Below are 14,830 nucleotides of genomic sequence, written 5' to 3'. Positions count from 1 at the left end.
GGGAAGCTTGGATGCTATTTAAAACTATAATCCTAGAAGCTCAGATAAAATACATACCACAAGTTAGGAAAGGCACAAACAGGCATAAGAAAAGGCCTGCATGGTTAACAAACAAAGTAATGGAAGCTGTAAAAGGTAAGAAGGACTCCTTTAAGCGGTAGAAAACCAGTCCAAGTGAGATTAATAAAAGGGAACACAGGCTGTGGCAAATCAAATGCAAGACTGTGATCAGGCAGGCAAAAAGGGACTATGAGGAGCATATTGCAAAAAACATAAAGACCAACAATAAAAATTTCTTCAAATATATTAGAAGTAGGAAACCAGCCAGGGAGGCAGTGGGGCCCTTGGATGACCATGGGGTAAAAGGATTACTGAAGGAGGATAGGGAAATGGCTGAGAAGCTCAATGAATTTTTTGCCTCCGTCTTCACTGTGGAAGACGAGAACTTTTTGCCCGCCCCAGAACCACTAATTTTGGAAGGGGTGTTGAAAGATCTGAGTCAGATTGAGGTGACAAAAGAGGAGGTCCTACAACTGATAGACAAATTAAAAACTAATAAGTCACCGGGTCCGGATGGCATACATCCGAGAGTTCTGAAAGAACTCAAAGTTGAACTTGTGGATCTTCTAACAAAAATATGTAATCTTTCATTGATATCTGCCTCCGTTCCCGAGGACTGGAAGGTAGCAAATGTCACCCCCATCTTTAAAAAGGGTTCCAGAGGAGATCCGGGAAATTACAGGCCAGTCAGTCTGACTTCAATACCGGGAAAGTTGGTAGAAACCATTATCAAGGACAGAATGAGTAGGCACATTGATGAACATGGGTTATTGAGGAAGACTCAGCATGGGTTCTGCAAGGGAAGATCTTGCCTCACTAACCTGTTACATTTCTTTGAGGGGGTGAACAAACATGTGGACAAAGGAGACCCGATAGATGTTGTTTACCTTGACTTCCAGAAAGCTTTTGATAAAGTTCCTCATCAAAGGCTCCTTAGAAAGCTTGAGATTCATGGAGTAAAAGGACAGGTCCTCTTGTGGATCAAAAACTGGCTGAATAATAGGAAGCAGAGAGTAAGTATAAATGGGCAGTCTTCGCAGTGGAGGACAATAAGCAGTGGGGTGCCGCAGGGCTCGGTACTGGGTCCCATGCTCTTTAACTTGTTCATAAATGATGTAGAGTTGGGAGTGAGCAGTGAAGTGGCCAAGTTTGCAGATGACACTAAATTGTTCAGGGTGGTGAGAACCAGAGAGGATTGTGAGGACTCCAAAGGGATCTGTTGAGGCTGGGTGAGTGGGCGTCAATGTGGCAGATGCGGTTCAATGTGGCCAAGTTCAAAGTAATGCACATTGGGGCCAAGAATCCCAGCTACAAATACAAGTTGATGGGGTGTGAACTGGCAGAGACTGACCAAGAGAGAGATCTTGGGGTCGTGGTAGATAACTCACTGAAAATGTCAAGACAGTGTGCGTTTGCAATAAAAAAGGCCAACACCATGCTGGGAATTATTAGGAAGGAAATTGAAAACAAATCAGGCAGTATCTTAATGCCCCTGTATAAATCGATGGTGCAGTCTCATTTGGAGTACTGTGTGCAGTTCTGGTCGCCGCACCTCAAAAAGGATATTATAGCATTGGAGAAAGTCCAGAAAAGGGCAACTAGAATGATTAAAGGGCTGGAACACTTTCCCTATGAAGAAAGGTTGAAACGCTTGGGACTCTTTAGCTTGGAGAAACGTCGACTGCGGGGTGACATGATAGAGATTTACAAGATAATGCATGGGATGGAGAAAGTAGAGAAAGAAGTATTTTCTCCCTTTCTCACAATACAAGAACTCGTGGGCGTTCGATGAAATTGCTGAGCAGACAGGTTAAAACGGATAAAAGGAAGTACTTCTTCACCCAAAGGGTGATTAACGTGTGGAAGTCACTGCCACAGGAGGTAGTGGCGGCCACAAGCATAGCCACCTTCAAGAGGGGTTTAGATAAAAATATGGAGCAGAGGTCCATCAGTGGCTATTAGCCACAGTGTGTGTGTGTGTGTGTGTGTGTGTGTGTATTTTTGCCACTGTGTGGCACAGAGTGTTGGACTGGATGGGCCATTGGCCTGATCTAACATGGCTTCTCTTATGTTTTTATGTTCTTATATAAGTAGCAGCTCTGCTTCATCTGCACTTGGATGGTTGTTCTGGGTTCCTGTGTTTTCATTTGTTTCCTAACCTGCACTGTCCTTTATTGCTCATTGATGCATCTCTGTGTGTATATCTGTGTGTACACATTCCTAGTCTACTGTGTACACTTGTGGAGATCAAGCCCAGCACTAGGTGTTCCAGTGCCCGAGGCCAAAAACAGCACCTCCACCCACCTCTAAACACCAAGCGTCATCGGGCTGCGTGCACTTACCCACCCCGGTGCTCAGCCCTCTCCTGCTTCAAAGGTCTCCTTCTGAAGCTAGAGAGGGCCAGCCATCCCCCCTCTCAGCTCTGAGTGCACTCGCTGCCACACCCCCAACTTTGCCAGGGCAAGGGGGCGTGGCGGCAGTGCACTCAGAGCCGGCTCTGAGCATGCCCAGTGTCTTCCCGACCTCGTTGAGGCTTTCCAAGCCTCAGTGAGGTCAGGAAGCAGTGGCAGTGGGAGAGAGGGTGCCTCAAGGCACCCCTAGGCCAGGTGGCACCCCTAGACGGCTGCCTACTTGGCCTATTCCCGCACACTGCCCTGGTGGAGATCCTTTGTTGGCTACAAAAACTGATGGATATATAATCCAATTACTGTATTAATCCAAAAGGAAGATGACCTTGAATGTAAGATCCCCCCTTTAAAAAAAATTTATACATAGAAGGTGTTTTTAAAACTTACTATTCTTCACTGTAACTGATTTGCAAATTTAAGACAATCTCATCATGTTCTTGAAAGTACCTATGAAAAAACAAAAAACCCTACTCTTCTTTTCAGATAACTAGGGCAAGATTCTAAGGCACCTCAAAATTTTGAGTCCTGCTGTGAATTTTCTTTTGAGTTGGGTCACATAGCTATATGGATGGAAATATATATTTATCATTAGTTATCTGTAGCCCTATTGCTGGAAGTGCAGCTTTTGATAGCCTAAAGTTGATTAGCCTGTGTGGTTTATAATCTACAGTAAAGACTATACTTCTAATGATAGGCCTTAGTGTCAGTTACCCTGATAAAATGGAAGTATTGCTTAAGAAGCTGCCAGAACTGGCCTTGTCCTGAGCCCCAGCTGCTGACTTTGTTTTAGATGTGTGCTATGTTTGGTTTTAATTTCAATAAAAGTGTGGTTGGTTATTTACAAAGCAACATATACCAGTCTCCTCTTACTGTGAACAAATTTTTCCTCATCTAACTCTTAGCATTATAAATTCAATTGGAATAGAATGTGAGGCAATGTCTGTTTCACAAAGTAATCTTCAGTAGCCAGCTGATCTGGGTATTTGCTAAGCACGCAACTCTTGACAGTAGAATGGATACAAAATGCTGCTAGGAATTCATAAGGGAGTGCATTTCCTGACCATCTTAATGTTCTTTCACAGCTTTTGCCAACAAGAGAAATTGCCAATTACTTTCCAGTCTTGTGTGATAACAAAAGAATGCCAGGTGACAGAATGGTCTGAATGGAGCCCGTGTTCCAAAACATGCTTTGATATGACATCCCCTAAAGGCAATCGCACAAGAACACGGACCATTAAACAGTTTCCCATTGGTAATGAAAATGAGTGCCCGGAACTAGAAGAAACAGAAGAGTGTTTGTCTCAAGGAGATGGAGTGCCTCCATGTATCACGTAAGCTTTAAATGTACCTCTGGGTTTTCAGCATGGCTTCTGTGTTATCTTGGCAGTATGGGTGCTCCTGCAGGGTAGGTCCTTTCTAGGCTGGTTGGGTAAAGGAGATTGTAAACTGCTCTGAGACTCTGATTCAGAGAGAAGGGTGGGGTATAAATCTACGGTCTTCTTCTTCTAATATGAGTTGACTGAGCTGCATGAGAGGAACTCATACTTCAGCTCATATCTACATTAGCACCAGTCCTTGGGAAGCTGGAAAGAAGCCACATCCTTTTTTAAAAAAACCTGTATAATAGGAATGAAATTCCAACTTTAAAAATAAGGCAGCCATAGATGATGAGTCATAAGCCAGTATTCATGCCAGTAGACTTGCAGATAGTTCTATTTGGGGATCAAATGCCAATGTAGATATTTGCAGTAGGCAGTTTTTTCCAATGCACATCTCCCAGTAGAATCTCACCATTGAAGTGTGTTGCACACCAAAGGATAAAAGAGATAATCCCTGAGCGATGCTGATAAATATTCCCTAATCATTCTGATGTCTTCAGTAGTTGGTAAGCAGGAGGGGAAAATCCAAAAGTGGTAGTAAATGTATTAGTCCTGCTCAGAGCACAGAAAATATGGTGGCAAGTTGTTTAGAGTCAAGTGATAACTTTAATTAGTTGCTTCTAATTGAGATTAATATTAGCACGTGAACACAAGGAACCTCTGGGCTGTGTTTTTCCCTGTCTTATTGGCAGAATATTAGAGAAGCTATTGTTAGTATCCTGTCATTTTTCTATTCTGTCTTTGATTGTGGGACGTTGTCAGTTTTCTTTGAAGAAATATCATCCATCATCACCTGTGGCCTGTGAAAGCAGTTCTCTTGGTATCTGCTTATAACACTCATTGAGTAGAGCATCTTGTGACATTTCTCTCACTTCATAAGGCTGATTGAGATTTTAATTCAGTATCACAGTTCTTTTCCCCCCACCATTCATGAGCTGATTGGATAGCTCACTGCTTCTTGTCCTCCTTCATCATTGGTCAGCGGGGAGTCCTCATATTCTAAAGAACCCACTATCATTTAGATTGAAAAAGTAATTTAATTTTTTTAAGGAAAAGAGGTGTAGTTAAGGAGTCTAGTTTTGCACTGATGTGTAAATATAAACTTCTTTGCTTCTTCAAAAGGGAATTGGAAGTTTCCCCTTTTTCTGTACAGGTCAGCATTTTCAGTGCATGTGTACCTTGGATTTATTTGTATTTTCATAACTGGAATAAAAATAAATACATTCAGATCTTAGGTGCTCTGAGAGTCATACATGATTTCTTCTTCTTTTTAACCAGCAATTCTTTGAGGTAGATTGGGCTGGAAGACAGATATTGTCCAAAGGTTGCCTAGTGAACAGCATGGCAGAATGAGGATTAGAACCCAGTTATTTGCTCAAGGCCTCTGGGCTAAATGAGCAGTCTCATGAAAGTTGCCAGATGCATGGTGGGAAAGGGGAATGACTAGTGTCCACTTATGGGGAGAGAAGGACAAGGCATGCATCTTCTGAAAGAATGCCCAATTAATCAGGGACGCTTTTAAAATCACTTGACCAGACTAAATTGATTGATGATGGCATTCCTTAGTGTAAGACTTGCAGTCGCTCATCATTTCCTACACAGAAGCAAATCGGAAAACACATGTACATTTTTTTAAAAAAAGGAACTCAGTTCTTAGTAGTTTTAGTCTGACACTCTTAACACACATGTTATCTCCTATTTAATGTAATTTAGGATGAAACAAGATGATACGGTGTTCCCAGGGATGCTGCTGCCATTTTAACTCTGGAATTTTCTCCCTTTACAAATGCCATTGGGCTCTGATCATAGAGACCATGGGTGGAGGAGGGGTTCTTGTTTTTGCCCTTGGCATTTTCAAGCACTTCCATGGAAATGCCATATGATCTAGTTTAGCTCTAAGGTTACAATCCTAAGAACACTTTCCTGGAAGTAAGTCCCGTTGAATAAAATGAGACTGACTTCTCCAAAGATCTGCTTATGATTGCTCCTCAAACAGTCTACCCCAAATAGAAGAAATTATTATAGCTACCTTTGGAAGTCAATTTAAAATATTTGGGTTGTAAGCATGATAATACTTTAGGGGAAATGTCTGGTTGTTTTGTTTATGAAATTAGCTTGGATTGCTTCATTGCCAATGTATTTGCTTCAGGTATGCTTGGAGAACTACCGAATGGACTGAATGTCGCATTGATCCTTTACTGAGCCAACAGGATAAGAGACGTGGAAATCAAACAGCTCTTTGTGGAGGTGGGATTCAGACTCGGGAGGTGTACTGTGTGCAAGCAAATGAAAACCTCCTCTCCTATTTAAACACTCTTAAAGAAAAAGAAGGTATGTTGGAATTTCTGAGAAATGAACTAGCATGAGAGGTGAAGGTTCTCGTATACTACATGTATTTTTAAAAAAAAACAAGCTTCATTTAAAAGTTGTACTTCATTTACCATAGGCTGATTTTTTTTCTGAGTTGCAGCGTTAATAGAAACAAGTTCATTCTGTACATAATGTTTATTTTTCAAAATAAAGTTAAGAACCTAACTTTTCGGTCATCATATAAAGATGATCAGCATTTTTAAGGTCTTGGTCAGGTTTTTCCTGACTGCTGCCTGAGAGTTTAGCTGGAGATGCTGGGAAACTTAATGTTTCTGGCCTTAGTCCACTTAACCACTTAAAATAAAAGGAACTGGCATTGCCATACAATGCATCTGCATTGCATCATAGTCCATATGCAAGATCCAGATGCTGTTTGGAATAATCACTACGAAGAGTACACTACTGTAAACTCTATTCGGGCTCAGAACAATGTTAATTCCTTGAAATGTATTAAAGTAACCAAATGGCAGTCTTCAACAGGAATGGGAAAAAAAACCCTGCTTATGAAGTCAGTATCTTAATGTTAGTGATCTTGAAATATACATTATCTTACCGTGTTCCCTACAAACCTCTTTTGTGCAATTTAAAAATGAGCCCTCTTCTGTTTAACTGTGATCACCTTCTTTGTATGGCTTTTGTAACTTCTAGTTACAGTATCAGATTAGACAAAGTGCAGTACTATGGGCATTATGGTGGATGCAACAATAAAGGGAGTAATGGGCCCACTTGGTTAGGGACCCCCTTTTATGTTAGATTCATTTCTCATATCAATTGCAATTGTAAAAAAAGTGAGACATTTCCTTTCCCTGAATATTTTTCTCACTAAAAAGAGATTCAGGTGGGGAGCCGTGTTGGTCTGAAGCAGCAAAACAAAGTTCAAGTCCTGTGGCAACTTTAAGACCAACAAAGTTTTATTCAAGGTATAAGCTTTCATGTGCATGCACACTCTTCAGAAATAGAAATTACGAGTCCATACATATAGGTAGAGGGTGAGCAGCAAATTAGCATACAACATATTGAAGAAATTTAACAGATTCAAGGACCAAATAGGAATAACAAACTTAGTTTATGTGGTTAATATTTGTTTGGGTTTAATTCCAAAGGAAAACGCAGTGAAAGAAAGAAATATATAAAAATTGGGGATTAATGGGACGATATATCCTTCTTAATTGTGGAATGCTGAAGTTTTCACTAAAAGATAGTTCTATAAAATGTAATCTTTTGACAGCTTTTTCTTGTACAACCCTCATAAACTCTAGTGAGGTTTGCTCAGGAGAACTACTAAGTGGATTATTCTCTATCACTACAATCCTCTGCAGAGTAACGTCAGTCTATAGACACTGAAAACAAGTTTGGAGTAATAAGATGGGACTCACTTTTGAATAGATCTGATAGATTACTCCATAAATTATCAGAGTAAGTTTAACAGTCCTGTGCGATGATACAATTGCAAGGTTCTTCTGCTGAAACTCTAAATAATTGCTAAACTTCAAATAAATGCCAATAAATTATTCTAGCTCACAGTTTAGAATGACCTGAAAGCACCCACAATACACTCATGCATTAAACTGTATATATTGACTTCTAAAGGAATACAGCCACATACTCCAAGAAAAGAGGTGTCCTTGACTTGTTCCATCTTAAGATGTATGGTTCCTGAGGTCTGTGCCCCATTCTCACATCAGTCTTTATTCTTGAAAGTATAAACTTGTAGAGACCAGACAGCCAAGTGCCAACTCTGACCCTGGTATTTTGATTGAAAAAGCATACTTTTACTAAGTGTTCTGCAGTCTGTAGGATTCATATTTCAACTATGATAGAGTGACAGAATTTAACAAAAACCCTCTAAGGACCCAGCATTCTTGGCTAATGCCTCCTGGGAAAATTGAAATGTGCCTTCAATCACAGGGGCAATACGCTCTTGCATAAAGAAGTAATACTTCTAGCAATAGCTTCATATTTTCCACTGAGATCAATATTTCAATATTTTGAGGAGTCTTGTTTGGTGTTGACTGGTATGAAATTATCCCAATTGAATTTTGCTAGGAAAAATAGGGTTTACTGAGCATTCATCTCAATGGACATATACGTACAAACACAGATTAAAATGTAACTATCTTTGGATACATAAATGTGAGACATTTTATTTCCCTAGAGTTCCAGCTAGCAAAGAGGAAAACTGAATTTTAGTGTGTAAAGCCCTGAAGACGCAGACCACCACAGAGGAGAACAATAGTGGGGGGTTTTATTACTGGAAAGAAAAATATACATGCCTCTAAAAAGATCATATTAAACTAGGGAATGGTATGAAGATGAAAAGGGAAAATTACTGCTGGAGCAATGGGGAAATCTCATATTTCTAATGTAAGCTAGTTCTTTCTTAGGTTATGTTAGAACCCTCCTTTCTCTTTATAATCATCGTGGTCTTTGTCCCCATTATTTCAGAAAGTCAGTCACAGAGTACATCGAAGGCTAGTGCTGCACCACTTCTATCAATCACTTTTGAAATAACAGGTATGTAATAAAGGACTTTGACCTGAAATTTCAGTGGAACATGTCTAAGGACTGACTCGCCCTTTGAGAGGCTGGCTGTATAAATGAACAGTTATATGGCATTAGTTTTTTCTTCCTGTGAATCTAAGTTTTTACTAAAATAAAAAAGTTCAAGATATTTGAAAATAACTAATAATAAAAGAGCATAATAATTGTACTTATAAATCAATGATCCATTATGGATGTTAGGAATTCCTTACCTCATAGTTCCCCAACCTTTATGACCTGGCAAGCAACTTTGTAATTCTGAAACAGCATGGTAGACAGAGACACAAAATTGTTGCCTCAGCTTACCTCCTGTCATACACGGGCACCGGGATCTCTGCCTTTTTTTTTTTTATTTTTTTATTTTATTGTTGTTTTAAAAAGCCCACATGTGAAACCCCAGTGCATAAAATTACAATAGTTACTCAAGTTAAACATTAATAGATATCAGAAAGAAGAACATCAACCTAACTTTCATATAGTGAATACAAGAAAAGTAAAGCGATACAGTTTACAACGATATCAAATCAAATCAGCTAAACATTCATCATTTGCATAAATGGACTCCAAATCTCATTAAAACGACACATTTGTCTACGACCAGAAAACGATATTTTTTCAAAAGCTGCAAGTTTCAATAAGTCATCTTCCCAAAGAAGAATTGGAATTACATCATTTTGTTTCCAATGTTTAAGAATTTGGCGTTTTGCTATCAACAGAGCCCTTCCTAACCATAATTTTTGCCCCTTCTTTAATTTCCATTCTTTCGGAAAAAAGTTTAGTATTAAGTGACTATCTTGCCATGGTAGTTGACGTTTAATTGTATCCTTTATTTTCAATAACACCTGTTGCCAAAAATTCTGAATCACCTCACAGTTAAATAGCATATGTGTGAGATTTGCCTCTCTGCTCTTACATCTCCAACACTCTGCTGAGGATAGCATTGCTCTCTTAAACATACGAAGTGGGGTCCAATAAACTCTATGCAATACTTTCTGTTGTATAGTTATCAACCTGATGTCCAGAGTGGACTTCCTAATTTTATTACAACAATCTTCCCATTGGTCCAAGTTCACGTGACATTGAACCTCTAGATTCCATTTTTGATTTAGTGCAGATAGGTCAGGTATTGTAATCTCCTTCAGTATATTATACAACACTAAATTGGATTTACCGGGATCTCTGCCTTAACCCATCTTCCTTTCAGTCTGTTTAGGGGTGGCTCAGACCAGCAACTCGTGGTGAACTTTGTTAGATCATTGTGGAAAACATTACAGTTTGCTTGTTCTACAGCAGTGGTCCCTACCCTTTTTGAGTACGATGACCCATTTTTAACTTTAAAAAATTGTGGACTCAAGATTCCTAATCTTGTTCTGCTGGGAATTTATCTTTTGTGCTAATTCTTGGATGGAATTTTCAATAATTTGTTTTGTACTTTCCTAAAGCAAAGAGGCCAGCTGGGGAAAGCTTGTCCTCTGTTGGAGATGTTCTATTTATCTTTGAGCAGACCTGCAGCCCAAAGAGATACAATCTAAGATGCCTCTGTGAGGTTCCTAAGTGCTAATTTGGGTTGGAATTTTCTCCAGTCCTCTCCTGCTCATTCCCCTGAAACTCAAGAATGTTGTTATCATGGAGCCAGGGAACTCCATTCTATTCCTTTATTAGCTTCTATGACCAAAGGTCTTAAGCTCAACTTAAGGGAACTTTTGGTTCCTAACATTATCCAAGCTGACAATGTAAGTACAACACGCAATTAGTAAGGCTGTCTGACTTAGGTAGAAATTTCTTTAGGCAGCAAGTGTTATAGAGTCAGATACCTGAGACCTTGGTAACTCTGACTGACAGGCAGTGGTATTTGCCTGACCAAACCAAGTGCATGGGAGGAGGAGAGCAAGCAGCCAGCTACCTGAAGAAAGACTCTTCCTAGTACCAAAGCTTGAGTCCAGTGGCACCTGTAAGACCAACAAAGTTTTATTCTGAGAATAAGCTTTCATGTGCATGCACACTTCTTCAGATATGTTGAAACAGAAGTTACCAACCATTATACATAGACAGTGGGTGAGGATGCTATTGCCAGGAAGGGCTAATTAGAGTCAAGATGCATAAATAACTGAGCATTAAATATAGCAAAGACTGCATAAAGACAATTGGTAAGACCTGTGAATAGCAGCAAATTAGCATATAACAGAATCAGGGCTTTTTTTTCCTGAAAAAAGAGGTGCCAGAACCTTCAAGAGGGAAATGAAAGAAAAACACATGGGTGCCTCTCATGAACTTTTAAACATTTTTAAAGAATTTTGTTTCCACAAAGAGGTTGCACATTCTCCCAGAAAAAAGCCCTGCATTATTATTGTCTTTACTGAGACTAGACAGACTAGAATGGGAGACTGCTGAGTTCAGGGCAGGCCCTAGGATGTGTGGTGCCCCAGGCACAGTTGCCGTACCTAATCCCCTCCCGTTCCTCCTGCCCCCTCCCCTCCCTTCTTCTATTTGCATTCCAGTCCCCGCCCCTGGAACGCTCAGAGGAGCAACGCTAGCCTCTCGCTTTCACATGTAAGGTGTTCTCTTAAGAGAGTGCAGGATGTAACGAGGCTTCACTCTCCCCTCCCTTATGGTTCCGTCCTTGCTCTCTTAAGAGAACACTTTACTGAGAAGCCCGCATCCAAATGGGTAAGGGGGAGGCTGGCATTGCTCCTTGAGCATACCAGGGGGCAGAAAGTGGCCTGCCCGCTGCTCCCCCCAGTGTGTTCAGAGGAGTGACACCAGTCTCCCCCTTACCCACTTGGATGCAGGCATTTCAGTAAAGTGTTCTCTTAAGAGAGCGCAGGACACGACAAGGCTGTGCTCCCCCCTCCCTTCCAAAACTGAAAGGGGGGGTCAAAGCCTCGTCCTGCACTCTCTTAAGAGAACACTTTACTGAAATGCCTGCATCCAAGTGAGAGACTGACGTTGCTCCTCTGAGCACGCTGGGGGAGTTGGTGGGCAAATTAGGTATTTGGGGTAGTGGGAGGGGAGGAGCCCAATTTGGCGCCCCCCACCTCCTACCGCCCTAGGCAAATGCCTAATTTGCCTAGTGGGTGAGCCAGCCCTGGATGTGTTACAGGTTGTTACAACACTCAGGACAATGTATCCCCAGGACTTAATAGATATATTGGTTTCTTATCTCACTACAAACTCCTTTATTATGCTGTATGCTAATTTGCTGCTGTTCACAGCTCTTACCAAATGCCTTCATCCAGTTTTAACTATATTTATTATTTAGCTACTTATGCATCCTAACTAGGAGTGTGCATTCAGATCTACCTGATGTGAAAATATACCTGAAAAATATCTTTTTGGTATTTTTTTCAAGTATATTTTGGTATCCCAAAGGTATTTGGGATTTTTCAGAAATGGGAAAAAATCCTTTAAAAAACCCTGGAGATATTTGGAAATTACTGATAAGCCCCCCAAAACAGCTGAGCGACTGGAAGAGATTGCTTCTGCCGCTCAGCTGTTTCTTGCAATTTCTTCTGCAGTCCCTTTAAACACGAGGCGTTTAAAGGTGCTGCAGAGGACAGCCTGCAAAGCAGCTGGGAGGGCACTCTTCCTGCCGGCTCAGCTGAGCTTTTCTTGGGCAGTCTGGCTTAAAGGGACTGGCCAAGAGGGTCTGCAAAGCAGCGGAGCTCCTGAGGAGACTCTCCCTGCCAGCCCAGCTGGGGCTGTCTTGGGCAGTCTGGTTTAAAACAGACTACCCAAGAGAGCCCACAAAGCAGCTGAGCTCACAGGGGGTCTCTCTCTGCCAGCTCAGCTAGGACTTTCTGGGGCAGTCTAGTTTAAAGGGACTTTCCAAAAGAGCCCCAGCAGAGCCAATTGGGAGAGTCACTTCGCTGGCTCTCTTGGGCAGTCTGGTTTAAATCAGGCTATCCAAAATAGCCCAATCTGAGCTGGTGGGGAGAATCTCCCTGCTGGTTCAGCTGCTTTGTGGACTCTCTTGGGCAATGCCTTTAAACCATATTGCCCTAAAGAGCCCCAGCTGAGTTGCCTGTCTGCTGTTTTTTGCAGCTCTGCTGCTGTTACCTTCCCCCTCTTTTTCTTCCTGGGTCTATTAGAACTGAAATAATTCAGGATTTCCAAAAAATGCTGATTTCAAATATGTTGCTGCTTACTGTTATTTTTGGAAATCCCATTTTTTTTCCAGCTCCAATAGCCCCGAACCAAAAAATACCAAGAAAAAAAAATGCACACCTCTAATCTTGACTCTAATTGTCCATTCCTGGCAGCACCCTCCTTATCCTCTGCCTATATGTAATAGCAGGCGACTTCCTCTATTTCAATGCATCTGAAGAAGTGTGTATGCTCACAAAAGCTAATACCCGGAATAAAAGTTTGTTGGTTTTAAAGATACCACTGGATCTAAACTTTCTTCTTCTGCTTCAGACTAAAACGACTACCCACTTAAATCTATCTTCCTTGGGACCTAATCTAGCCATGTTCACAATAGGCAGCCCAAGGAAAAAAAGCCACAAAGATCCGCAAACCAGATTGTTAGCCAGATTTGACTCTACAGAAAGAGATGGCAGTGTTGAAGAAATTTGGGTGAGACAGAGAGACCATTGATAAGAAAAGAGTCAAAATCATGGTGACACCATAGAAACAGCTAAAACTTTATTAGAGTCCCTGTCCCCTTTTAATTCAAGTGTTGATATATGGAATAATGTGCTGCTGTAGAAAATTAATCTGTTGATCAAGTGGATTGAAATATTTGCAGAAATTTCCTAATTTACTATAATTTGATTTGAATTTGCCCTGGTGCAGAATTTGCTGTACTGCATGCTTCCTGCCTGTTACTTTCAAATGAAAGTGATGTTAACATGATGCAAAAGAACTTTCTGAGGTGGTGTAATGCTTTCTTGCAGTAGAACTTTATTCATGTGCCAAAAAAAGGTTATTTTGTTTTTGTCTTCACAGCATCCAAACCTGTGGATTGGAAGCTGTGCACAGGCCCTACACCAAGCACCACCCAGCTGTGCCATATCCCATGTCCTATAGAGTGTGAGGTATCAGTCTGGTCAGCTTGGGGGCCATGCACTTTTGAAAGTTGTGACGATCAACAAGCCAAAAAAGGTAAGTACGTTTTCAAAATTATTTTAATTACTTTTAATATATGCTGGACTACGAGAGCATAAAATTTCCAGGCTGATTTTTGTCATAAGCTTTATGCAAGGAATTCAGCAGAGATATGACTGACACCCTCTGGATTCAGAATTTAACTTTTGGCAGCTCATAAGGCTCAGCTTCAAAGTGGATATTACAACCCCTTTGCAAACATTGCCTTAAAAAAGGGCTGTATTGCTCAAAACATGTATGGATGTTTGATTTCATTGGACTAAAGAATAATGTGCATATTTTTGCATTAGGCAAGACTTGTCACAGAAAGCAGCTTTCATCAGAACATCTCCCCTTCCCATGCTAGTCATTAAATCAGAACCAGCAGGATCAGGCCTCTTCTGCATTTAACATCAGTGAGGGAAAAAAATTGCACTAAGTGGTTCCTGAAAATGAGAGATCTGTATATCGGGCTACGTCTGCTGATGGAAGCATAAGCAAATGTTGGATTTCCGTAGAGTCGAGAGAGAAAAAGATCCAGGCTGGCATTTATTCATGCAAATACTTTGTTGACGCTTCAAGTGGATAGTGGTCTTAACTGTAAAATCTTTAACCCATCAAAGAAAAAGAACACAGTAACATGGACAATAGTGCTCTCAAAATCAGGCCCAAACTAGATGTGCTACAAAAAATGCTGTAAGGACTCAGCATGACAGGCTGAGGAGCGAGCTCTTCCCCCAACCCATGCCTTTTCAAGTCCCAAAATGGGTGCACCCCCGGGAGGTATGTCAGCACTTGAAAAAGCACGGTGAGGGAAGAAGAGTGCCTCACCCTGTCATGCTGTGTACCCTATCAGGATCGGGCCTGTGCAACATTTGTAAAATAGTTGCAGCATCCATGGGTCTGACCCATGGAGGAGGAGGAGGAAGAAGAAGAAGAAGATATTGGATTTATATCCCGCCCTCCACTCCAAAGAGTCTCAAAGCG

The 14,830-nt window shown here is 41.0% G+C and overlaps 1 protein-coding gene across 1 annotated transcript in view; it reads left to right on the top strand.

The window, feature by feature from the left end:
* The window catches only part of THSD7A (thrombospondin type 1 domain containing 7A), a 209,338-nt gene that overhangs the window by 182,776 nt on the left and 11,732 nt on the right, over positions 1-14,830 (top strand). Inside the window, exons 5-8 of the mRNA XM_060247698.1 lie at positions 3,551-3,799; positions 5,997-6,178; positions 8,663-8,731; positions 13,706-13,861. Of these exons, the coding sequence (XP_060103681.1) occupies positions 3,551-3,799; positions 5,997-6,178; positions 8,663-8,731; positions 13,706-13,861 (656 nt within the window). The remainder of the gene's footprint in view (positions 1-3,550; positions 3,800-5,996; positions 6,179-8,662; positions 8,732-13,705; positions 13,862-14,830) is intronic.

Source organism: Heteronotia binoei, chromosome 10, assembly GCF_032191835.1.
Source record: "Heteronotia binoei isolate CCM8104 ecotype False Entrance Well chromosome 10, APGP_CSIRO_Hbin_v1, whole genome shotgun sequence".
Lineage (NCBI taxonomy): Eukaryota > Metazoa > Chordata > Lepidosauria > Squamata > Gekkonidae > Heteronotia > Heteronotia binoei.
This window is presented reverse-complemented; position numbering and strand designations above follow the sequence as displayed.